The sequence below is a fragment of the Enoplosus armatus genome, chromosome 8 (genome assembly GCF_043641665.1).
Source record: "Enoplosus armatus isolate fEnoArm2 chromosome 8, fEnoArm2.hap1, whole genome shotgun sequence".
Lineage (NCBI taxonomy): Eukaryota > Metazoa > Chordata > Actinopteri > Centrarchiformes > Enoplosidae > Enoplosus > Enoplosus armatus.
The window spans coordinates 12,789,826-12,815,459 of NC_092187.1; the positions used below are offsets into that span (position 1 = coordinate 12,789,826).

General features: G+C 39.6%; 2 protein-coding genes across 2 annotated transcripts; one reads left to right on the top strand and one right to left on the bottom strand.

The window, feature by feature from the left end:
• Positions 1–1,453: 1,453 nt before the first annotated feature.
• b4galnt1a (beta-1,4-N-acetyl-galactosaminyl transferase 1a) lies at positions 1,454–12,288 on the top strand. The gene is made up of 11 exons (XM_070910087.1): positions 1,454–1,548; positions 4,621–4,835; positions 4,935–5,117; positions 7,080–7,186; positions 7,359–7,396; positions 7,514–7,694; positions 9,047–9,139; positions 9,257–9,444; positions 9,542–9,682; positions 10,970–11,207; positions 11,396–12,288. Exons 2-11 carry the CDS (start codon positions 4,621–4,623, stop codon positions 11,605–11,607), a joined length of 1,596 nt encoding a protein of 531 aa, XP_070766188.1. The 5' UTR covers positions 1,454–1,548; the 3' UTR covers positions 11,608–12,288.
• Positions 12,289–19,869: 7,581 nt separating this feature from the next.
• slc26a10 (solute carrier family 26 member 10) lies at positions 19,870–25,363 on the bottom strand. The gene is made up of 18 exons (XM_070910999.1): positions 25,099–25,363; positions 24,559–24,669; positions 24,239–24,396; positions 23,931–24,095; positions 23,689–23,841; positions 23,511–23,593; positions 23,274–23,421; positions 23,071–23,184; positions 22,462–22,539; positions 22,262–22,357; positions 21,973–22,079; positions 21,295–21,364; positions 20,933–21,115; positions 20,773–20,827; positions 20,474–20,562; positions 20,321–20,375; positions 20,058–20,164; positions 19,870–19,972 (listed from the first exon to the last, which is right to left on the bottom strand). The coding sequence occupies exons 1-18, from the start codon at positions 25,361–25,363 to the stop codon at positions 19,934–19,936; spliced, it is 2,076 nt and encodes a 691-aa protein (XP_070767100.1). The 3' UTR covers positions 19,870–19,933.
• Positions 25,364–25,634: the final 271 nt, after the last annotated feature.

Consider the following 25,634-nt stretch of genomic DNA (forward strand, 5'->3'; position numbering starts at 1 on the left):
GGTCAACATATACTTATAAGAATGATAAAGTTGTAAAATGTCCTGCCACAAAACAGGAGAGCTGAGAGGAAATATTTTTTATATTGAAAATTACGATTACAATTACAAATTATTATCTTGTTTGCATAGATAAAAAATATGTATCTTCGTTCGTGGCTCCACAATTTAACACTCTGAAGGGAGCCATTTCAGCCATTACATTTTGCTAGTAATAATTATATACTTCTACTCAAGTAGAACGTTGAATGCAGGACTTTTACTTACAGATCAGAGTTTTTTACACTCTGGTATTAAGGCAGCCATAGACTGTATAAACTTGAAGCATATATCTACACTAAACACAATGCATCAATCAATTTGGAGTCATATAAAGATAGGATTAATATTTAATGATTCTATAATAAAACACAACAGTGAGCTGGAAAAACCAATAAGATGATTAAAAAAGACACCACTGACACAAAATACTGAAAAGAAATCAGCAGTAAGTGGTGGAGTTGAACTACATGGATCTGGTGATGGTGGAGAAGTGACAAAAAAAAATGAGATGAGCTGCTGTGAAGGCTGCTTTTTTCAAACATTCAAAGGTTTGGTTTTTTTGAAGACAGAGTTGTTTTGAAAGTCTCTTACCAGGTAGTAACGGAAGTTGCACAATATTTCACTGTTTAAGAAGACCTTTGTCATGAGCTGTAAACTGCCTTCGAGGGGAAGAGAGTTTCAAACTGTTAAATTACCTCCTTCTGCTTCATTAAGATACAGAATCTATGAACATGCACATGTTAATTTCTAAAGTTTAGCTACTGCACAAGATGTCACTGAAAAGCCCATTTTAACTGTATGTGCACTGGAGGTGTCAAGTTTCCACATCACTTATGTAGGTTGCAGACTAGATCACTGTGATGTCACAAAACCACGTTTGTGGGTACACAATTTAAGTGGAGCACAGAGAATCTTCCACCTTCAGCAGATGGATGTCAGAACAGATAAAACTCTGCACATACACAGTCCTGCACAATGAAGGTCAAACATCCAACTAAATAACAATAAGCACGTTTTGAGTGGAGGGGGGCTTTAGACTTGTACAGTAAAAAAGTTTATGGAGCCTCACAAGCATCCAAACACCCACGTTCGGCTTAAAATGTTTCCCACTCTCCACTCCTACGATCCAGGTCCCAGCATGAAAACCTGGTGACGTGATGCAGCAGTATCTGTATTTAAAGCACGCGCAACGGTATGTTTCAGAATGTAATGCTTGAGTCTGATGTGTTCACGGGACAAATCAAGGATTGGACTCAAGTTTCAACTGGTAAAACTATGAGGAAAAAAAAAGGCCTTTCACGGAAATGTAAATCAAACTCAGGGAATACAATTGCTTTTCTGTGCCGCCTACTCAAAGCATCCAGGGGAGGACAGACCACAAGAGGAGCGGCTCACCCAGAACCCACTTGCGCAAGGATACGTTTGTCTCGGGTCAAGCTCAGCTGTCACTCGGCAGTTTCTCAAATGTGATCAGAGGTTGGAAATATTTACCCCACGGAAACAACAACAGTAAGAAATATGTCCATCTCTCTTCCTCCTGTCTTTTTGTTTATTATGAAAAGAAAATGTTGGGACTTGTGAACACATCGTATTGAAATCGCTTTCTCCTTGATATTCTAAATGAACATTTACCAAAGAAAATGTAACGTTAAGAGTCTGGAGGACTAAGACGTGTGTGCGAACAATATCCGGTACTTTGGAAGAACGTGAAGGGCTTCTGTAAAGGTCCAGTGTCTAACCTACTTTTCACTGTTTTAAAATATAATAAACAATGTGTTTTAAATTAAAGGGCTAAAATTTGGGCTTGCAGAAATGCAGATACACGGAAAGGTAGCCAATGAGTTTGAGAACTAGTTGGACACGTCACACAGAACCTGCTGTGACGACAGGTTGGTGAACAAAGTAATAAAAACAAAACAGCAATGTTTTGACAATCTTATTCATCTGGGTGGCAAACTTAAATCTAGATAAGCTTTCTTGCTCTTCTTGTTTAACAGTACAGAACAGCAACGGTAAGAGTTGTGCTGTTGATACCCAGAGCAAAAATACGAGCCATAGATAGATGGATAGATAGATAGTCCATGCAAATAGTCAGACATGCCCCAATGTGATCATAAACATGCAATATATTTAAAACAGTGTATACAAAAATACTCATTCATTTCCAACACTCTTTCTACATTGTAACCAGAATTGTATATACTTGTACAGATCACAGTAGTAGTAGTAGTAAATGCATGTTGATGTATGCATATTTCAGTTACCTGTGAACTACTGTATCTGTAAATATTCCACACCTTGTGGGGAGGAGCAGAGTGTGCGGACAGGAAAATATCAGCTGCACCACAATAGTTAGCACAAAACATAACACACAGGGAGCTCAGCAAAAACCCAGCAAATCAGCATTTTCACTTCACGTAACAGTCGTAGCTGCACAACAACCAGAAAACACATTCCATTGTAATAGCTCTGCAGCAAGGATTCCCTTTTTGAAGTTAAACATTTAATTTTCTCTTGAAACTGTGATGAAAAAGTGAGGTTTCAGCTCTGCTCGAATTTCGGAAGCCTAACATTTGGTGTTATTATTTTAATTTTCTTCCTGACAGTCGTTGTCATGCCCAAAGACAGACTCCTAGAACAGGTCCCGCTAATGACCACTCCCTAGACATCAGCCCATTCTTCAAGAGAAGCATTATGGCAACAATCACCTTGGGCTCACGCCCTAAAATCACTGGCACCTTCAATGTGAGCTCTCTTGTCATTAACCTGGATTTATGTTGATTGGTCAGACGACATTAAGACCATAAAGTAATGATTTGGATGTCTTAATATTACAGGGTTATTGACAGTTAAAGTTGACAGTCAGTCATATAGTACTGATTTAACTGTTCAGTAGAGTGATGGCCTGTGGAAAGAAACTGTTCTTGTGTCTGGTTGCTTTGGCATACAGTGTTCTGTAGTGCCTACCAGAAAGGAGGAATTGGAATCAGTGATGTCCAGGATGTGATGGGCCAGCAGTGATATTTCCTGCCCGTTTCCTGACACTGGACACGTACAAGGTAGTTCTGACTGTTCGCTGTAGTCTGTTCCTGTCTTGTTCGGTGGCCGATCCGGTAGTATTTCAATGAACGCAATGAAATCACTATGCTTCATACTCGTTGTGTTGTAAATCAGAACAACAAACTGTGAACACGGCTGTATTACAACACAGTATAAGGGATCACCAAGCGCAGGAGGGGACGGCTGTCACAAGGCTATCGGTAGTCTAAAATCAACAAGACAACTTTCTGTCGTCTCTAGCTTTCTCTGTGGTCGCACATTTTTAAAAACAATATAGACGATGATACAGCACAGCTGTTGTCATTAACCTGTATTCATGTGGATTTTGTCAGACGACATTAACACTATAAAATAATGATTTGGTGATTGGATTGTCTGTCCCACTTAGTAGGACTTACTTGGTGGCATGTGCAGTTGTGCAGTTTTTGTTGTTTGCTAACTGAAAAGAGGAAATGTTGCTGTTTTTATGTTGCGTGGGTGTTTCACTGTGGGTGGAGGTCTCTACTAAAATGACCTAGAAACAATGATGTGGATGCAAATCGTTTTCACATAAAAACATCAAACCTTAGAGGGCATACAGTAGTGTGGACATAGTCACAGTTGGAACTCGCCTAGGTTGGGTTAGTGCCCTCAAAGCACCTACAGGCTCAGACCTTCTTCACCTCCTTATCTTCCCCCCACCACTGACCTGTACTGCTAAGTAGAGCCGCTGTGGTAGTTGGACACTTTACCTTTTCCATGGACTGACGTAAACAATATAAACTACACTTTTAATATTCAAACTGAGTCATATTTCTCATTCAATCAAATGTATTGCATATTTTAGCTGTTAGGAAAAATATTCTAAATCTTGTCATAATAACACTGCCTCTATGGTCTCATGGCCGTACTTCTGGGTCTTTAACCTGAGATTGGAAAGTTTTAAACAAGATATAAACTGCAGTATCAAAATGGGTGATAGACCACAACAAGCATATCTGCAGGCTTCATTGTGACAGTATGTAGAACAGCACCCACATCCTGGTGATCACCACACGTGTAGCAGCAACCACATCCTTTAGCGTGGGGTATTAGCCTGTATTGAAAAAGGGGCAGTGACACCAATAAAAGTATGCACAAACTTAAAAGCACAGCTCAGACTTTTTTTTTTATTTTCATAAAAGGTGGTATAAGTTATCAATACTGATGTACGGACAGCGCTACAGTACCTTGTTTACATGTCACACCACCCATAAGCTTGATTTGTGGATTACAAATTAAGTTCAAATTCACCTGTCATCATTTCAAATTTTAGACAGTTTAATGATTTTTAAGGTCTTAGTTTTATTGTACTTCAGCAAGTTCAAGGACTTGTTGCTCTGATAAATGAAAGGCTCATTTCAAATTGTCAACAATCCAGTCAGACTCCGTTGTTCCCATGTGACACACAAGACCTCTGTCTTTCATGTGCCCCTATGTTTTCCTTATCCTGTGAGGCCTACATGTATACTATTTTGACATTTCCTTTAATCTTCCTTCTAGATGCGTACCAAATGTAAGAAGTGTCTTGGACTGATTTTGGTCAGTGGACTGCTGCTGCTAGCACTGTTTCATGCTCGTAGCCCTGGAACCAGCTCAGTAGTTGACATACGGCCCAGACATGGGAGTCCAATGAAGAAACTCCTCGATGGGAAAATTCGAGACACCATCAGTGACTATCATGACATTGCCTACGACGTAAAGGAGGATGTGGCATGGTGTGTTATTAATTAGCATGTCTGTTTTGTTTTTGCTTTTTTGGTCTAACGTCTCGTTTTTAACCTTATCAACTCAATACCATTTCTGTCCTGTCACAGTCGTTTGGCTCAAAATACATGTGTATGTCTGGCTGATAAGGAGACCTTTCAACTGCCATTCTCCAATCTGCTCTTTCCTCGTGTGTGGGCCCGCAACCTCAATTTGGCCTTCCTAGAGTCCCATCCTGACCCTGAAGGCGTAAAACGTCACAGAGCACAGGAGTACAGCAGCTTTCAGAGGAGGTAAAGTTCAGTCGGCGACACCTCACGACTATCAGTGAACACACCCTTGTGTAATCATGCAACTGTCAGCGTGGCTATATCAACATGTTCGGCTGTTGGCAATACAAAGGTGATAATTACTGTGTGAGAGTGTGAGGAAAGTCTGTGTGCATTAAGGATTGGCCCTTTGACCCACAAGGTTTAGACATGAATGACTGAAGTTTGAAACACCTTTGAGTTATGCTGTAATGTATCAGTTGACAGCTAACCTACCACACACAACATCTCAATACACTGACATGGCAGTCAATTTAAAGGCCTCACTCACATTCTTGCTGTATCCTGACATGTGCTTGGCTGTTGTTATATGCATAGCCGAGTTTCTAACCATCTTTTTACATATGGTGACTCATCTCTCCACGTGAAATTTACTTGCATGCTGTTGAAAAACAGGCAGACAGGAAATAGAGTGGGCAGGGTTCGGGGCTGTAGCCAGGGTTTAGAACTGAGAGGTCCAGAAATTCTCACTGTGCTCCTCCTCTCTGTTCTTCTGTATGTCCTGCTCTATGTCCTCGTGGTCACATTTTTCTCTGTTATTTTTTTTTAACAAATAAATCTAGCATATTCTGTCATAATTGGCATTCTTCTTCTCTCACTGTCTTCTGTCTGACTTGTTTTCTGTGTCATTGAGGTTTGCACCTGAACTATCTTCAGTTAAGTTGGTATCCTTGTTTATGTAATTGTGTGGCTAAATAATACAAGCAGCAGACAAGGCTGTTTGGCTGCAGTGAATGCAAGGACAATTGTGGGCTATTACTAACTCCCACGCTTTATATAACCCTGCCGTGGGTTCAGGGAGGTTGGTTGGACCTTATTGATTACATCACATAATGTTGCTTGAAGATAATTTCGAATGAAGGGTTTGAATTAATGCATGTAATTATTATGAAAATATAGCAAGACTGATACAATGATAACAAACAAAACAAAAAGTATAAGAAAAAAAAAACACATCCAGGCTTTAATTTGAGAAAACCAACTCTCTATTTGCTGTTAACTAGCTGGTTGGCAATCATAGCCTCAAGCCAGCTTCTTATCAGACATTAGCCTACCATTGTCCTTGAACTCACTGCAGCCAGTACTGTACAATTTCCCCCCGGGGATCAATAAAGTATTTCTGATTCTGATTCAAACAGCCCTGTCTGCTGCTTGTATTATTTAGCCTTGCAGTCATATAAATAAGGATATGAACTTAAAAGAAAATAGGCCAGCTATTCCATATTTTAGGAGCATATGCACTGATTTAGAGAAAACAGCTGACCTGTTGCCTGAGGAATATGTTGATGTTGTTGCTGATTGATGTGTTTTGAAGTTTCGATTTTGCGTCACGTGCACATGGGTGCATGTAAACCGACTGCATGTCTATGAAGAGATAATAATTACAGAGAATAGTGTTCATTGCCACAATTTCTCAGAGGCCAAGATGACATCTTCAAATTGCTTGTTTTGACTGACCAGCAGTCCAAAACCTAAAGATATTCAACTTGCAATGATAGAAAACAGAGAAAAGCACAAAATCTTCACATTTTAGAATCTGGAACAACCAAATATTGACATTTTATTGATCAATTACCAAAATTATTGTCAAAAGAGTTTCTCAGTCATACAGGTCATAGGAAATCTCACAGTACTAACTTAACAACTTCCATCAGTTCAGCTTATGAGCCAATAGATGTAGTACCTCTACATGTAGATGTGTGATTTTGTTACGTTGTATTGCCACAGCAGGGAGCATCCTCAAGACTAGCGCCATACAGCGAATTGACAATGTGTCTTCTCTGTGTGCATTATATGGTCAAACTATTGAATCGAGCAATTCCTGGCAAAATTAGGTTTTTAAAAGTAAATAGATAGGAGTGTGGTATTAATTGCACAGTGAAACAATGCAGATACTTTACTTTCTAATGTGTTCTGTGTATAAAGGTCCTACAATCCAGCAGATGTGCTTATTGTAGCTGAGGCCAACAGTCCTCTTCAGTATCCGACCCAGGGCGTGGAGGTGCGACCCCTCAAAACGATCATCATTCCTGGTAACAGCATCTCTAACATGACATGACACAGAATATCAAAGAAACCGATGGCTTACACATTACGCCTTCACGGACTTTTGGTGCTGCATTTGTTATTTAAGTCTGTTAGTTAAAAAAAAATCACCATCATCCCATGTTGATATTCCCAGTAATAATTTCTCTCTGTCTGTAGGTTTGACTCTTAAAGAAGAAACAAGAGCAAACCACATGGTAATTTCTTCATTTTAGGGTTTTCATTGTACTTAAAATGACCATTTATTCTGTCAAAATGTTTTAGAGTTTATTTAGTTATTTTTTTCCTTCAAAACCATGCAAATGGTGTAACAGGTATATTTGACAGCAACACTGGGGACTTTTGATGTCGCTGCTACAGTGGCCGGGGTCTCTGTTAAAGGAGAGGGAGAGAAGCACATGATCCTGTCGAGTCCTCGTCTCTCCGCTCTGAACAGGCAGCTGCAGTTCGTCACCTATACAAACACTGTGTTCCATCCCAAGACAGCAGATACAGGTGAAGTCAGCATCTGGATACTCCTGTAGAAATATACTACATTCAGATACAATCAACAAGTGTACTCAACTGGAAAGGAACAGATATGAAGCAAGGTTAGATGTGAGAGACAGTGAAACACTGCTCTCACAATGCACAACAATACAAAGCGATGCCAAAGCTTTTGCATGATTTTGAAATGCAAATGTAAAAGCTAACATGCTGTTGGGTGTGGCACCAACACCTGTCCTAGGGATGGTCCCTCACTTACTCACACAAGGTCCCCAGATTAGTGCTGCACAGTCATTTGTTTTGACATCCTGGCTGGCAAAATTGTTAATTTAATCCAATCTGCCCTCAACTCAACAAGGTCTGTTTGAACCATTTAAGCAAAATATAGCATATGAGCTAGCTAGTGTTGCAGAAAGCTTGCTGTTTAGCCAAGTTCAAAATCCTCAGTTGTCCTTGTATATAATAATATCTCCATCCTCTTGGGCTACATTAGCTAGCCTCTGACAGATTGTGGCTAAAACAGGTCTCAGCTTTTGGCACCTGCTTTCAGGAACTGAAACTGCTCTCAAACCAGCCATACAAATCTCACACCAGTAAAGGAGAAATTATAAAGTCACTGGTTGATGGAAAATATAGATAAATAAGTTATGTAGGGTTAGGGTTTCCATAATGTCCATAAGAATTGCAAAGGGCGCAAAAGCCATAAATTGTGGCTTTAGTAGCAAAGGCGCGCACATATAGAGCTCTCCAAAATCATAAAAAGCAGTTGCCTGATGAATCCAGCTCCATCAGAGCTATCGTGACATTTTTATCATAAGTAAAAGACCAAACTGGGTAGAGAAAAGAAGAAATAAGAGTGGGAGGAAATGGGCAGAAACAGATGCAACAGATTCATGGGAGATCTTTCTCAAAACAATGAGCAACAAGTCCTCCCTGTGCTTCTAAACATGAAGCAATGTAAATTCCAGACATATTGTTCAGTGTGTGTCTGCACAAATGTTTTAGCTAGTGTTGTTAATTTTACCACCAGATGTCGCCAAAGTAAAGAATTGTTTAGTTCTATATATAGGGACTGTCATTGACGGTTTAATGAAATAATACACAGTCGCAACAAACTGAAATTGAACTTTTGAAGAGAATTCTCATCCATGTTGCTCCATTAGGCTTCATGCCAGTGAAGCTCATTGAAAGGTGACACATGTATATCTGCTGCCCTCTCAAAGCCAACAGTAACGATGGCAGTGACAAGGACTGCAGTGCAGTCACATTTTTGCATGACAGTTATCTTAACAATGATAGAAATATCCATTGCTTCATTTCCTCCCCATTGAATTATCACAGTTGTTGTTCTTGTCCTGCAGTTCAGTTTGCAACTGAAGGTCACCAGTCATTTTTCACCATCAAAGTTGGACATGGAACCATCCCGACACTTTACAACTCCGGATACCAAAAAGGTTTGTGAGCAGTTACATCATTATAGTTTTATTTTGATGCAAAGTGTTGATTGTCACAGAAGATCACTTCATGGGATCATTTTTGTTGTTTTATATGTTTTTTTTCTTTCTACCCAGAGTACAATATTAGTGCTCTTGTTACCATCGCCACCAAGACCTTTCTACGCTACGACAAACTCAAAGATCTCATTGACAGCATACGGCAATATTATCCCACCGTCACCATAGTGATAGCAGATGATAATGAACACCCTCAGCCAGTGACCGGGCCTTACATCGAACATTACATCATGCCATTTGGAAAGGTAAAGACGTTGATGTCTTTATGAAGTATCATGCATTGTGATTATTAACAGCGCTGTTTATGAGTTTTGTCCTCCCCCCCTTTTTTTATCTATACAGGGTTGGTTTGCGGGAAGAAACCTGGCAGTGTCTCAAGTGACCACCAAGTATGTGCTCTGGGCAGATGATGATTTCATCTTCACTGCAAACACCAAGTTGGAGAGGATGGTGGACGTCCTAGAGAAGACCACTCTGGATCTGGTGAGACACATGCCCGGATACAGCACAATGTGTGTGGCAGATATCTGCTCCTTTGATGCCTTCTGTATGTTGTTTTATTTATAAACTAATACTAATTTAAAAGTAGACAGTAAAAATATCCAGCTCCTTCCTCTCTGCTCACTCCCACCTTACGTGCATGTGTCCGTATTAATGAATTCCACACAGCCCTACATAGATCAGCTCTTTGTGGAACGAAGAGAAAGAGGCTCTTACACACCATCATAACAACACTAGGCAGTCAAATGTCATTGAGATCCTCATTATTGGTGCTGATAGCGTTGTGTCCAGAATGCTGCAGCACAGCTCTTATGCAAATAACCCACTGGCTGCCGGTGAGATACAGCATTTTTTTTTTTTGTTAATTATTTACAAGGCTTTCCATAATCAAGCTCCCAAATACATGTGCAAACTTTTAACCCCCTACTCTTCAGGCAGGTAACTAGGGTCTCATGACCAGGGCTTTGCTGTCTGTCCCTAGGACAAAACTAGTTTTTGCCATCCTGGACCTTCTTTGGACTGTTTTAAATGTTGTTTGTAAACCTAAGCTTACCTTACATTAATAGAGGATTACAACCCATAGACATCTGCAGACATTTGATGACTTCCCTGGTGATGCTCTGCCAGGCCGCGGCTACAGCCTGTTGCATGTTGCGAGAGCTTTTTGCCTTCGGTCTCAGACATTTGCATTCAGCAAATGAAACACGTGCTCAAGAGGATTAAGGTCGGGTATCAAGAACGTTTCATTTTTGTTTCATTCTCCATGTCCTGCTGCATTGTCATTGTAATCTATACTGTTTATGATGAGAACACCACCAATTACACTCAAGTCAGCATGTCTATTTACAAGGGCTGAGCTTCCTATTTTTAACAAGAAGATTTATCATTTTTTGTAGTTAGTGGGGGCCCTGCGTCGTTAAAGTGTAAATGATTGCGTGTTGAAACATCAGCGACTTCCTTCTTTCTGTGACAGTTGAAACTATGATGAAATCAAAGTTACTCTCGTGATTACGCAGCGACTTGTTATTTTTGGAATTGGATGCAGAGAGTGAGTCATACCACAGGTGGAACAAGGAGTGCCAAAACTTGCTTAAAATACATAAATGTTTCAAAATAGCATGGAAGGATGTGTTTCACACTCTTGTGTTCTTTTTCCCCCCATCTCTGTTATAAAGTGTTATTGTTGTCCAGTGTGTCTCTGTGTGCGTCTGTCTATATTTCTTGTGTTTATTTGTTGTCTCAACATTTCTGCTTTCTTAATGTCTTCAGGTTGGTGGTGCAGTGAGAGAGGTGACAGGTTACACTGCTACATACCGCCACACCATTTCAGTGGAAGAAGGGGGAGAGGAGGGCGACTGTTTACATATGAGACGTGGCTACCACCATGTCATCGACGGATTTCCTAACTGTGTGGTAGCTGATGCCGTGATCAACTTCTTCATGGGCAGGACAGACAAGGTGCAGCAGGTGGGCTTTAACCCCCGTCTGGCACGGCGCGCTCATCTGGGTGAGTCGATCTGTAATATCTGCCATCAAATATATTAACAAAGCAGTAAATATTAGATATTTTATCTATGCAGTACACCTGTGGTGATGCTTTTGAGTTGCTTCAGATTGGAAAAATGTAAAAGAAATAAACCCAGGAGAAATCCAAGCAAGGATTGTTCAAAATTACATTTTCTTTTGACACTGCAGAGTTCTTCATCGACGCTCTGGGCTCCCTCCACATCGGCTCCTGTAGTGATGTCATTGTAAGCCACGCATCAAAGATCAAACTACCCTGGACTAAAACAGACCCAGAAAAGGCCTACGACAAATTCCGCTATAAGCTTTCCAGTGATGATGACGACATTCATAACGAAGTCTTCTACTTCAAGAACAGGTTCAAGTGCATGACCAGTCACTGAAAACGGGGCTCCCACTTGTCTGTTTGCTGCCTGTGAGGCAAAAAGGGAAATTATTGTTGTTTTCAACGATAATTATCAATACTTTTTTCTGAAAAAGGAAAAAACTACACGTTCAGCGCTTCAGACTATGAGGTCGCCTCACCAATTGGACGTACAAAGATAAGACTTGCAACAAAGGATTTATCTAACAACTTCTGAAATTTTGTTGGTTTTAATACGTTGGACGCCATGAGATACTGCTTCACAGTGCCACAGCTAGAAGACCTTCATGTTTACTGCTTGAGAAGTCTTGAGAAGTAGTCTTTTCTCTTAACAAAATCAGGGATTATGGTGTCGCTACCAGGTTACCAGCCAGCAGGACACACTTTTCCATATTTGTCAGTGTGCTGGAAGGCCTGGACCAGATGAGGTGGAGTCTCATCCACAGAGCGACCCGCGGGCAAGTCATTACGCATTTTCGGACCAAACAGTTCTGGGGACTCCCTGAGAGGAACTGCTCACTGGGGATTGTTTGCATTCATACCGCTAATAGGAACGCTGAAGTGACATTAGTTGGCCAGTGGTTGGTATAGCAACATCACTCACAACGTCACACACAAGATTTTTATATTTCGATTTGACAAGTCAAAACCATGTTCTATTTCTTTCGTCACATATACGCTCAATAAAGCCTGGACTTCACTGTTGGTCCATTTCTTTATGTTTCTGTACATTTTTTTAAGGCTACCGCTACAAGCTGTTACACAGTTTTTTAAAGATGGCAGTTGCCGGTGCTGCATTGGCTCGTGTTCAACCAATCACTGTACACTTATGTCTGGACCAATCACCTTACACTTACTCACTCAAGGTTCCTTTTGTTCAGGGAGAGTACCTACTAAGTCCCTCAAAATGGCGTTAAGAACTACAAAAGTTCCCAGTTCTTGTAGTGCTGACACAATGAGAAAGGGCGGGGTCCTCCAGCTGTTCTTAAAACTATGAAAAAGTTCCTCTGGTCTGAAAGCACCTATTGATGGTGACCTTCCTCAAGATGCCCTTGTAGTCAATCAGAAACATAGTGAAGACTTGAAAATTTTACTGCCTCAGCGCTGTTAAACAGATTGTGTAGCACTTTGTTGTTAAATGCACTGTGTTGATCTTCATGTACAGTGACTTTAAAAAGATAAAAAGAAAACACAGAATCTTATTTGATTTTTTTATACAATAAAATGCTTTAGAGGCTCGACCAGGCTCCACTAATCCAGCCTAGTTATCTAAATCAGTGGTTCCCAACCCTTTTTGTCATCAGTTGGGCTGTGCTCCATTAACTTACCCGTTCAATTGATGGGATAGCTTTCCTGAAACTGTTAAACAGTAACTCACCACAGAGACAACAGTGGCTGGAATGTGTCTGTGGCTGCACATGTGAATTCATACAAGACATCCAGTTGATGTTGATGAACTTGGAGTAGCAGCAGCATTTCAACGCTTCTGCTCACTTGCTAACTAGTTGGGGTGGAACAACTGACTCAAGTTGGCAGGAAACTGAGGTGTCTCCTGTGAAATGAAACCAACGCCTTATAATAAAACAACAAGCAATAACGTCCTACCGTCTATAGTCCTTGTTGCAACATTTAAATTCCCTATTTATATATTCATGAGATAAACTTATTTTCATAAGCAATCGGTAGGTTATATGACACGTGTAATTAAAATGAATTCACTTAGTTTTTTATTGATTTCTTTTTTTTAGATACACAGGTTGCAGGAATTGAATGGTGCCATTTGTTTTATCTAAACGCATGTGTGTATCTTTCAAACATCAAAAAGGTGCCGGTATTTCAGTCATCTGCATCTTCCCATTCTGAAATGTAATGTACTGTACTGTATTTCATGCCCCACAAAGGTCCAGGCTTGTTATTAATCAAATTCAAAGTCTGTTGTCCTCATAAAAACCATGGCCCATGGATTTAATATGGTTTGTTACTCAGGGAACATGTATGTTCATAAACTGTTTTTGAATGTATTGTGACCGATAGTGTTTGTGTGCTTGGCTCCAAAGTGCAAAGTGATAAAGCGTGAGCATGTCTTGCTGTGCTAGTAAGCTGAATGCAAAGGTTGTAAACTCAGTCTTTATTTGAACTTTTGATAGGCTCATCAACATTTGCACTTTGCTCTGTATATAATACAAGTGAGGAAATAAAATAATAAAGCTTATCATGCTTATTGTAATTGTATTCTTTGAAATTGATTTCCCTTTTGGCCAAATAGATGAAATGTGCAAACCTGTTCAGTATTTCAAAGTAATAATCAAATATTTTTAGTATCTGCACCTTCAAACTGCTTTACAATTATCGTTCATGTGACATTTTGTCATTCCCCACATCCATTCCCTGGGTATCTCTAGCTGTTAATCATTTCAGTCTTTGTGTACCTAGTGGTGGTTGTACTTACTCCTCCCAGCCCTTCCTCATTTCATCCTATGACTTCAGCTGTGCAAACATCCTCATTTTACCACCCTCTGTCAATCCTAACCATATCCCTATTTAAAAGAAATGTTGTAAATCCTCTGAATTTTAAGTTGCATGTACTCGCTTGAAATCATTGAAATCATCATAACTTAACAGTGTCAACAAGATACTGCAATAGGCTTTTCTCATGTGTATATTGTAACATGAATGACACATATGTGGCTAATAACATAATGACAATAATGCCTGCATTCCATTGAGGTGTTTCACTGCCACAGGTAAAGGTAATGAATCCATCATTAAAGTTCATCGTTGCACCCGGCTTTTCCAGGGTCGAAGTGTCTGCTGTGAAAAAGCTCTCAAACAATCAATGATTGTCAACGAGCAAAAAGCAGTCACTTTAAAACCTGTCTCATGACCTCTCTTTGCCTGTGTGTGTGTGTGTCGTACATGTGAACTATGATCTGTGCATGGATTTTCTTCCCTAAAGAAGTTAAATTTGATCAGGTTACTTTTTGTTAACACGCTGACAGATCTGCATCACTTGTGACCCCTTCGTTGGTTATCTGAATAGCAGCAGTTTCCTCATATTCTCTGTTAAAAGTGACATGAAAAGTGTGAACCTCTTAGACTTAACTATTTCTAAAGGGAGATGATAACCCAGTTTGAACTTCTTTTCATCATAAAACAACTGGCGTAATACTCTACATGCAACTAGTGTCATCCAAAAAACACAATGAACAACAATCCTACCAGCCAGTTTTGAAACTGTTCATCTTTTGCTGACTTTTTTTTTTTTATCAAAATCAAAAAGGTACGTGTGAAGAGTGTAGAAAGGTTGTCTTTTCTCACTTTGCAGAATTTTTTTCTGAATGCGGCACGTGTCAAACTGGTGAAGATGATTTGCTTCAGTTTTGTCTATTCTTATGTATTTTCTTGAGTTGCAGTGCTTTGAGCTCTCAGGGCCACTGGAAAAAGGTCAAAGAAATGTCTTTGTTTTCTTCTTTCCTCTCCCATTAGTCATCTTATGACCTGTGACAAAGTGGGTGAGAACACACCATTTGTCCCCATTTTCACCACCATAGTTTAACCATGCTTGTTGTTTGCTTTAGCCATATTTCCATCTCATTTGGAAATACTATCCCAGGTTTGTTTGCGTTCTGAATTATATTTGGTTCACATACATCTACATTTTTGGTTAAAGTAGAACCAGCATTGTTTAGTTTAGTTATTGTTTATTCAGTTCTGTATTCCGTTAGTTAATTATTTCCCTTCTTTGCTACTTACCATACCCGCCATGTGTTCAACAGACAAAGGGAGAAGGTGACCAACAACTTCCTCTATTTATGCTCTGGATGACATAATCACTGACTTCACAGTGTGGGGGGAGGGGGGGGGTAAAGTAGATACAGTTATTTCAGTTCAGAATCAGAATCAAAAATACTTTATTGATTCCCGGGGGGGAATTATTACGGCTGAGATTGACTCCTGTTGATATGTATATATATATATAAGCAGTTGCTTTTGGCTGTTATAGGGGACGTCAGTGTGCACATAATGTTAAGTTGGATTATTATGAGTTTAGTTTTGTTCAGTTAAGCAAAATGAACCCTGTAAAGCCTGATCCATGAAATAATTGCCAGAAAATTCAAATCTTTTGAAACTGGAGTGTTTATTGAACCTTCTGACAAATTAAAAAAAAGAAATTAAATATCAATTTGCATATATGAGTTTTAATTTGTATCATTTTGTACAAAAACATATACAACACAACATTTTTAACCCATTAAACTTTGAGTTTAAAGGGGGGGGGGCTGCTTCTGGAGAGGATAGTGGTCTGCCACACTTGATTTCGCCCTTTCCTGCACTTGTGAGAGAGGTGCCAACAGCAGCTTGAAACCTTCGCAGGGGCATGGGTTTCTGCCTGGGTTTCAATTTCTTCTGGTGCACTGCATGTGTCTGATTCTATACATCAGGTTTTTCAGGAAAAAAAATCACACTGATGATGTAGGGGTCTCAAAAACTCATGTATCAAATATGATACACTTGGCGTTACATGGTTAACTGTTGATTTGTTTGTTAAAACTAGCTCAATCATCTAAATGCAGCTTGCACATTGTTGCATCAGTATTAATCTAATAATGTCATACATAATAAACATATCAGTCAGCGGGATCAAGTAAGTTGACCTTTGATAGATTAAGTACATTCTTGTTCAGGGAGAGTACCTACTAAGTCCCTCAAAATGGCATTAAGAACTACAAAAGTTCCCAGTTCTTGTAGTGCTGACACAATGAGAAGGGGCGGGGTCCTCCAGCTGTTCTTAGAACTATGAAAAAGTTCCTCTGGTCTGAAAGCACCTATTGATGGTGACCTTCCTCAAGATGCCCTTGTAGTCAATCAGAAACATAGTGAAGACTTGAAAATGTTTACTGCCTCAGCGCTGTTAAACAGATTGTATAGCACTTTGTTGTTAAATGCACTGTGTTGATCTTCATGTACTGTGACTTTAAAAAGATAAAAAGAAAACACAGAATCTTATGTGATTTTTTTATACAATAAAATGCTTTAGAGGCTCGATCAGGCTCCACTAATCCAGCCTAGTTATCTAAATCAGTGGTTCCCAACCCTTTTTGTCATCAGTTGGGCTGTGCTCCATTAACTTACCTGTTCAATTGATGGGATAGCTTTCCTGAAACTGTTAAACAGTAACTCACCACAGAGACAACAGTGGCTGGAATGTGTCTGTGGCTGCACATGTGAATTCATACAAGACATCCAGTTGATGTTGATGAACCACTTGGAGTAGCAGCAGCATTTCAACGTTTCTGCTCACTTGCTAACTAGTCGGGGTGGAACAACTGACTCAAGTTGGCAGGAAACTGAGGTGTCTCCTGTGAAATGAAACCAGAGCTTAAAATAAAACAAATAGCGGTGTGAATGCTGACTGTTGAAAGGCTGACGCTGAACTGGATTGCTGGCTTTCAAAGTTGAATAATACCAATAATGTATGAAACCAGTAAGTCTGAAGTCCCATCACAGTTGCATCTATAGTCCTTGTTGCAACATTTAAATTCCCTATTTATGTATTTATTAGATATTATACTTATTTTTTTAAGCAATCGGTAGGTTATATGACATGTGTAATTAAAATTAATTTACTTCGTTTCGCAGGGGCATGGGTTTCTGCCTGGGCTTCAATTTCTTCTGGTGCACTGCATGTGTCTGATTGTATACATCAGGTTTTTCAGGAAAAAAAATCACACTGATGATGTAGAGGTCTCAAAAACTCATGTATCAAATATGATACACTTGGCATTACATGGTTAACTGTTGATTTGTTTGTTAAAACTAGCTCAATCATCTAAATGCAGCTTGCACATTGTTGCATCAGTATTAATCTAATAATGTCATACATAATAAACATATCAGTCAGAGGGAACAAGTAAGTTGACCTTTGATACATTAAGTACATTTTGCTGATAAATGTACTTTTGCTTAAGTAGGATTTTGAATGCAGGGCTTTTACTTATAATGGAGTTTTGTTTTGGTACTTTTACTTAAGTAAAGGATCTGAGTACTTCCTCCACCACTGAGTCACAGCTATTAAAATATCTGTCTGATGGTGTGATGTGTCCATGTGACTCCAACAAGCATAAACAAAGAGTTTCTGTTACTATGGTGACAACTGACTGGTCACTAAAAAGTCATGTGACCCTTCATCCAGGATGAAGAACCTGCTGAGAGACTGTCATTCCAAGCTTTCACCACTAGATGGAAACAAAGGATCAGAGAGAAATGCCACACTAGTTGAATGATCCTCTGATTTGTCATCATGAGCCGAACATTATCATTATTGTTATTATTAGCATAATGTAGTATTAGTAGTATAATTTCATAATAATTATGAGCACTCTTGTTTAGATTGTGTGTATTTTCCAGTACATTTAAACTGTTTTTTATTAGAAATAATAGAAATTGCTTGTTTTATCCTCTTGTAATAATATTCCACTTTTTTGTGTGTGTGTTCTTTTTGTTTTTTGTTTAGTTTTTTTTTTCCATTTGGCTATGTGTGGGTCATAGGGACTTTATAGATATATCAAGACTTTGTCATTAAATCGCTGACCTTCCTGGAGGTTTTTGCAGGGTTATATTTCAAATATGTGCCTGTGTGTTTGTGTGTATGTTAGTAGGTCTGCTGGTAGAATCTGGCTTAGTAAACATTTGGCCAGAGCCTTGTGTACCATGTTCTAATTGAAGTGGACTACTTCTTGCCAATTAGTGAAACACTCCTTTAGCTTTAAAGGGAAAAACCCAAAGGGTACAGTGTCTAGAGGCCTCTTTGAAATATGCACTGGAAAAAATTAATAACATGGCTATCCAACATCAAGCAAGGAAATAATTAGGTTTTTTGTCCTGGTTTTGAACTCACACTACATATAGTTTTATCAGGTCAAGGTAACAGGATTATGATGAGGAGCAGTGGGAGGAAAACCTTATAACTGTCGAACAGCAGAGGGCAGCATGGTGGTGAGGTAAGACATCACTTTTAATTAATGCAATGGCATTGACAACCTCTGCTGAAGCCCATCTTGAACATCTTATAACAGAACGTTTTGTCAGACTTGTTTTATGATATGCAAACTCTTTGTTTCTGTAGAAAGTGGTGGACGCACTGGATCAGAAAGTTTAATTTAATGTATAGTAGAAAGTTTGTTTTCTAGGTATTTGCTGATATGAAAATATCATATTAATTAATTATTATTAATTGACACCAGTGCATGTTGAATAAACCATAATTCTGCAGGACTGATGCCCTGTTGTCTCACTTTCATGATTTTACTCCTTGCTGTGGCAAAAATCACCTTTGTCTTTCTTGTCATTTGAATCCTGTATTTTTAATTTTCCATCATATCTCAGTGCTGACACACAGGCCTACAGTACCTCAGCAAATACAAAGACTGCTCTTCTTCTCTCTTCAAAATCTGATAGAGTGGCGTGCTTCACATTCCTCACTGTGTTTCCCCCTAAAATGTATTCATACTTTATAACCACAGTAACCAAAGTATTGATGTAGATACCTATGACCTAATTTTCTCTGACATTTATTCAATTTAGTCATGATTCACCAAGAAGTTCTGTTGTTGTAGACATATTTATTGTCAAAACTGCCACTGGATGGCACAGTTGCTGACAAATACAAAAGTCATTCATAAAATATTTTGTGCAGTCTCTTCGGAGATAAAAGACAGAATATTTTAAGGCAGTATGGGATGGCATTCACTGTACACAGTTTTATATTCAAGCACATTTTTCAAAAGATATAAATATACAAAGTATTTTAACAAACTATTCAGTGCACTTTATATTTATCTGTATTGCAAACAACAAACAGAAACAAAATAAATATTAGTATGGTAATATTCCAGCATATATGGCAATAAAGAACACAACAATTGTAAAACAAAATAATTCATATCTGTCATATACAGTTTTATAGTCAGAAATTACACATTTGTTTTTCAGATTTGTTTATACTAAATATAACATGAGATGTTGTGGAGTCAGTCTATCTACTTGATTTAATCCCCTCTGAATTTGAGACTAATATCAGATTAAAGTGTGCCAGGAGTCCAACATCCGCGAGAACACTGGCAACACTGTAATGTAATAATTATTGTAATTCATGACATAGTGCTACAACAGGCTACTGCTTCTTTGAAACACTGGTATACAGTACAGTCTGGACCAAATGCTGGAGTGCTGCTGTACAGCTGAGAGACATCTCTGCTCAAAAAACAGAAGTCCTAACGCCCTCGGCCATTTTAGTCCCACACACCTGGTTGATGGGAGCATGACTCATCACTGCCCTCCTTCCTTCATACCCAAACAGTCGTGGTGTTCTCTGGAGGTTTTTCCTGCAGCAGACGACAGCAGTATCATCATTTGTTTACGACAAAGTAATTGGAGATCTTTTGTATATTTGTGAAAATGTCAGCTTACCTTCTGCTGTTGAATGTACATCACGGCATCATGAACAGTGACGAAAATATGTTGAGGGTTCATGTAGTTCATAAGACCACTTGATGTTAGGATCTTTAAGACGCTCTCTAAGGGGATAGAAATCATTGATCAGTATTCACAAGTGAATTTTGACAAATGTAATAAGCATGTATCATCCTTCTTCATTTCAAAAACCTCTACATAAAGGAGTATACACAGGGAATATAGCAGAGACACAAATCATTTGGATATATAAGCCTTACCATTGCAGTTTGCCAAATATACACAAACTCCAACTTTCTGGCATTCAGTGCACATCTGCAAAAAAACCCCAAAAGAAATAAATCACATTGGCACAATGCACGGAGAGAACCATATAAAGTTTGAAGAATAATGTCTTCCTTTAGCAGACTAACCTGTGTGAAGAGTCTTGCTCCAGCAACATCAACAAATATCACACTGCTGCAATCAATTAATACTGCCTGGACGTCACTCTCAGGTGTTTCTACAGAAAAGAAGAAAAGTATTCCTTGTAATTATCTGCAGCACAAAAAATGTAAATAGAGGAATCTAGAAAAATGTAATTTGTAATGGCCAAATTACTGTTGTGCATGTCCTTATTTAAAATGAGGACATCTGTAGTTTATTGATTTTGGAGCTAAATGCATATTTTGTGTTGTCCATATTGAACCACCAAAACATTTTCATAACTTACCAGATTTAAAGAACTCATTTTCTGAAGAAAACGATGTGTTTGCAATGCCTCTTTCCTAAAGATCAATGATGAGAGAAAAAACAGTGAGACACTGAAATGAAATTGGATTTTACAGTCTAAACTGTGCACTCAGCTCATTCAGGGATTGCAGTAGTCGTACCACAGTGTTGACTGTGGCCTCTCTCTCCCGTTTCTCCAGGGCTTTCCTGGCCTTCTCCCGGCTGCGGATCTTCTCTGGCGTCAGGCCCAACAGCCGGCTCATCTCCTCCCTGAAGAAGCTTCGGTTGCCATAGTAAATAGGCCCGTTGTAAGTCAGGATCTTCACTCCGGGCACCTCATAGCACTGAAAGGAAAACAGGATTGTTTCAGCTTCATTCTAGGATAGGCTGCATCGTCTCTGAGATCATGATTATGATGAACTTGTTGTTGGAATAAGATTTTATGTGACTCAAATTTAAGATGTTTATTTGTACAGATATTGAATAAAAATAAAAGTGTTAAGCAGTAAGAGCGTCCTCTCACCTTGCTGTGGTTCTCCAGAGGTCTGTAAATCTCTGTGTTGCTGGCCCGACCAAGCACTGAACAACCAGCCCTGTTGAACCATGGGTCATAAATACATAACATATACATAACATATCATCATATAAGATGATAGATCATATAACATATGATCTACATAGCTATAATTAGTTTCTGGGGATTTATAATACAGTACTTTTGCATAGTTCTTGCTGCAGACAAATGTGATCTTCTCAATTCATGCTTAAACTTTCAGATCAGAATCAGAATCAGAATCAGAATCAGAAATTGTTTATTGCCAAGTAACATACATTACAAGGAATTTGCTGTGGTCTGAAGGTGCTATTGTTTTGATAACAAATAAGTAGAATATAAAAGCTAAAATAAGAATAAGAATAAAAATAAAAATAAGATAAGATAAATAACAACAGTGCAGTGACCAGAATAAAGTAAAGTGTCCAGATAAAGTGTCCAGTAGGGGGTGAGTGCGTTAATGTAACGCAGTGGGGACAGGGGTGATGTACGTTAATATAACGTATAGCTTGTGTTTGTGTTCTGGGGGGGGGGGGACGGGGGGGTCAGTCAGATGTGCTTGATATTTCTTATAATAGAGACTTTTGCAAGAGCACTAGCTGGAGTGCACCATTATAGTATTAGTATTCGAGGGAATGGAAAATGTACCTTTGTGTGCGACAGATGACGGTCATCATCGAGAAAACCACCCCGATGGCTAGGCCAAGGTCAACGTTGAGTACCACTACAGACAGCCAGGTTACCACCCAAACCATCTACACAAAGACACAATAACGTATTGTCATATCAGGATATAACAATTAACAATGGAAGCATGTCAGTGAAAATGATGGTTAATTACAGCCATCAGTGTGAACGGAGGAGGATGAAGGCGATTTATCTCATGTACTACCTTTGCTCTTATGTCTTATATTGCTATACCAATCAATGTAATTACAAAGTCAATCTTGCTGATTCTCCACAGCTCAGGTAAGTCCTGGAACTGCAAGAACATCTGCCTGAGGCTGGTAACGTTGATGCATGCCAGCACTGCCTGGGGAGAGAGAGATAAAGGATGAAATGAGTGCACTTTCCCTCTCTCTTCCTCTCTGTAATGCTGGTAAAGATAAACACATAAAAACACACATGTAAACACACCTTGGGTAGGAAGTGGAACAGTGGTCCAATCAGCAGCAGGACAATCAGAACAACCAGACTAGTGAACAAGCCGGAGAGCTGCAGGAACACACACATGACACACATCCTTTTACTGGAAATCCCCATGTGTTTCAAAGGATTTGATCTTCTTTAGAGCATTTTCTGCATTGACAATATAGACGTCCAACATCCAAGCAAATCCTAAAACAGTTGAATGCAAATGCAGTCTTAGGTTTTACGTCATTCCAACTGCATTCATGTGGATTTCAGCTTCTAAAACCCCAGTCTGTACTTTTTTGGCTACATAAATTGAAGGTACATTCATATATATAACTGAACAATGACTTATAGATGGAAAATCAGCATTTCACATTACTCTGTTGTTCATAATTGAATACATAGTCCTGTTTAGCTGCTGTGTTTGAAGCGTCACGAAACATAATAACTTAAATTTAGTTGTTAGTGTGGAGTGATGATAGGTTCCAATATCCAATAGAGTGTTTTCATTTTTTTCCTTGATTGTGCCTTTAATACAAAGACCCTACAAGTGGCTTGTGAGTGTGACACAAGGGAAGATGCACAAAAGTTACTCCATAGCATGTCCACTACCTGTGTGTATCCTCCAGCACTCTCGAGTATATTAGTGGTGGCTAGAGTGGCTGAGCTGGGGAAGCAGGTGAAAAAAGAGGACACCGTGTTGGAGACACCATGAGCCAGCAGCTCCTGAAATCAAACACAGGTTCAATAGAAAAAGTTAACATTGGCAAGAATCTAACATTTCAACAAGCAGCTGTGACATTCTCACACTTTACCTGGTTGGGTTGTATGGAGTATCCATGTTTATCGGCATAGATCATTGCCAGTGAGACTGACACGGCGTAACTAACAAACGTTATGGCTACCGTGTCTCCAGCAATGTCAGGGAAAGTGTGCAAGGCAGGCATCCGTGGCCTCGGGAATCTGAGGATAGGAGAATTAAAAGTCAGACTACTGGAAGCTACTGGAGCTCATCAGTGTTTTAAGGTTTTTCTTTAACTCTAAAAGATTACCCAGCTGGGATGTGGCCAACTATCTCAATGTTGTAAGAAGAGTCCAGCGAGGAGGCATAGGCCACACCTGTAGCAATAATCACCTGAAGAATGAAGTATAAAATCATGACTTATATCCTGTTAATTATATTGTAAATAGTAAACATACATTCAACATTCATAAACCCTGTTGACTAACCGTGAGGATCTCCACAGGGATAGGCGTGCGCAGGCGCTGCCGGTAACGCATGTTGATTTCTTTAACTGGCACCAGGACAGCCAAACACACCAAAGAGATCAGCAGCTCTGCCATGTTGGTGTGAGGCAGGTTCTCCATCACCGATGCTAAAGTCTGGAGGCACAAGTCAGCGAGCTGTCAGCAAACAGCACCAAATCATCAAATAATAACATGTCGGATTAGACCATCAAGATGCCGCTTACTTTGAAGAGGGAGAAGGTCCCAGTGTGGCGAGGGAGCCGCAGCCCCAGCATGCTTTGCAGCTGTGAGATGGTAACATGGAAGGCAGCAGCGCTGGTGAAAGCCTTAACAATTGGCTCTGACAGATAGGTGGAGAGGAAGCCCAGCTGAAGACCACACATACAGAGCTGGGGCACAAGAGATTAACATAAAATGACGAGCCGTGTCGGGAGAATCAAGTCTGCTAGTCTAAACAAAACAAAAAAAGATCTCGGTTGCATTATTATGTCATTTTGTGATCTTGTGTTTAGACTTTGTACATCTGACTTACCATAATAATTCCTGAGAGGAGTGCTACAGCGGAGGCCACTCCAATCCTCTGGCCCTCAAACTCAGCAGCTTCAGCCAAACTTGTGTTCATCTCCAGAGGAGTGGGAACCAGCTGCTCCACCACAGAGCCAGTCATCAGACTCACCACAGCAAAAGTACCTGAGAGAAGACGTGACATCTCAGTACCAGTAGAAAACATAATAACTGACTCTCAAGACAAACCATTTAAAGTATTGTCCATATGGCAAAGACATCACCCCTGTTGATTTGTCATTATGTTTGCTATGCTTATAGTAGTTGTTAAGTGGACACAAGTCTTACCTGTGGACACGTGGCGACCTGTGCCAAAAAGCATATAGAGGACCACCGGGAAGAAGGAGGTGTAAAGGCCAAATATTGGTGCCACGGATGTGAGTAAAGCAAAAGCCATGCCTGTTTAGAGAGGGACATTCAAAAAGTTTTATCAATAAACACATTTTTTTCTAATCTATTTAAGCTTATAAGGCTTAACAGACTGTATTCATCCTTACTGTGACCATGTCAATTCTGACAGTTTAGCCTTAAAGTTGTTGTCAAATTGTTCTTTTATTTATGATATTAAAACTCTTGTCCTAACGTTGCAATACTTTTTTGGAATTATTTGGAAAATATCAATATTATAAGTACACGTATTGTTATTGTTATGTATTATATTATTATCATTAGTGTCTTGTTATTGTGAAATACTGGCCCAACTGTTTCTAAAATAAAATAATTTAAAGATTATAATTAACGTAATCTAAGTGAGAACAAGCCCTTTTATGTTTGTGATTGACAGCCAATAATCAACTGTGCTTCGATCCGGATGATGTGTTTACTCACCTTGCGGAATGTGAAGTATACCGACTGTCAATCCCGCAATAGTGTCTCCTAAGATCCATTTCTTTAGTCTGTATCTGGGCAGCCAGTTGAAAATGGGCACTCTCTCCCTCAACAGGTGAAGGCAGGCTCGCCGTGAACACCTGCACCTCTCCGCGAGCTTCTCCCGGAGCCGCAAACTTCCACTCCTGTCATCGTCGGAGCCGTAGGCCTGTTTGAAGCGGTCCTCCGTGTAAATATTCCTGTACACGGCCACAGAAGCGCTCATGTTGTCCCTGTAGAGATGAGTGATGGTAGCTCACCCTGCAGGCGCAGTTGTAGAGTCAGTAAAGGTGTTGCCTGTTGCAATACATATATAGCAGACTCTGCCCTGACCTCAAGAGCCATTGCATTTTCCTGTCAGCCTCCTCTTAGCCAATGACATGGCTCAAAGCTCAACCTTTTTTGTTACAGTGTTGAACAACTTTTTTTTCCAACATCATTGTCCTGCCTCAGACAATATAAAGGTGTGCTGGTCCCTTCCCCCCCTGCAAAAAATC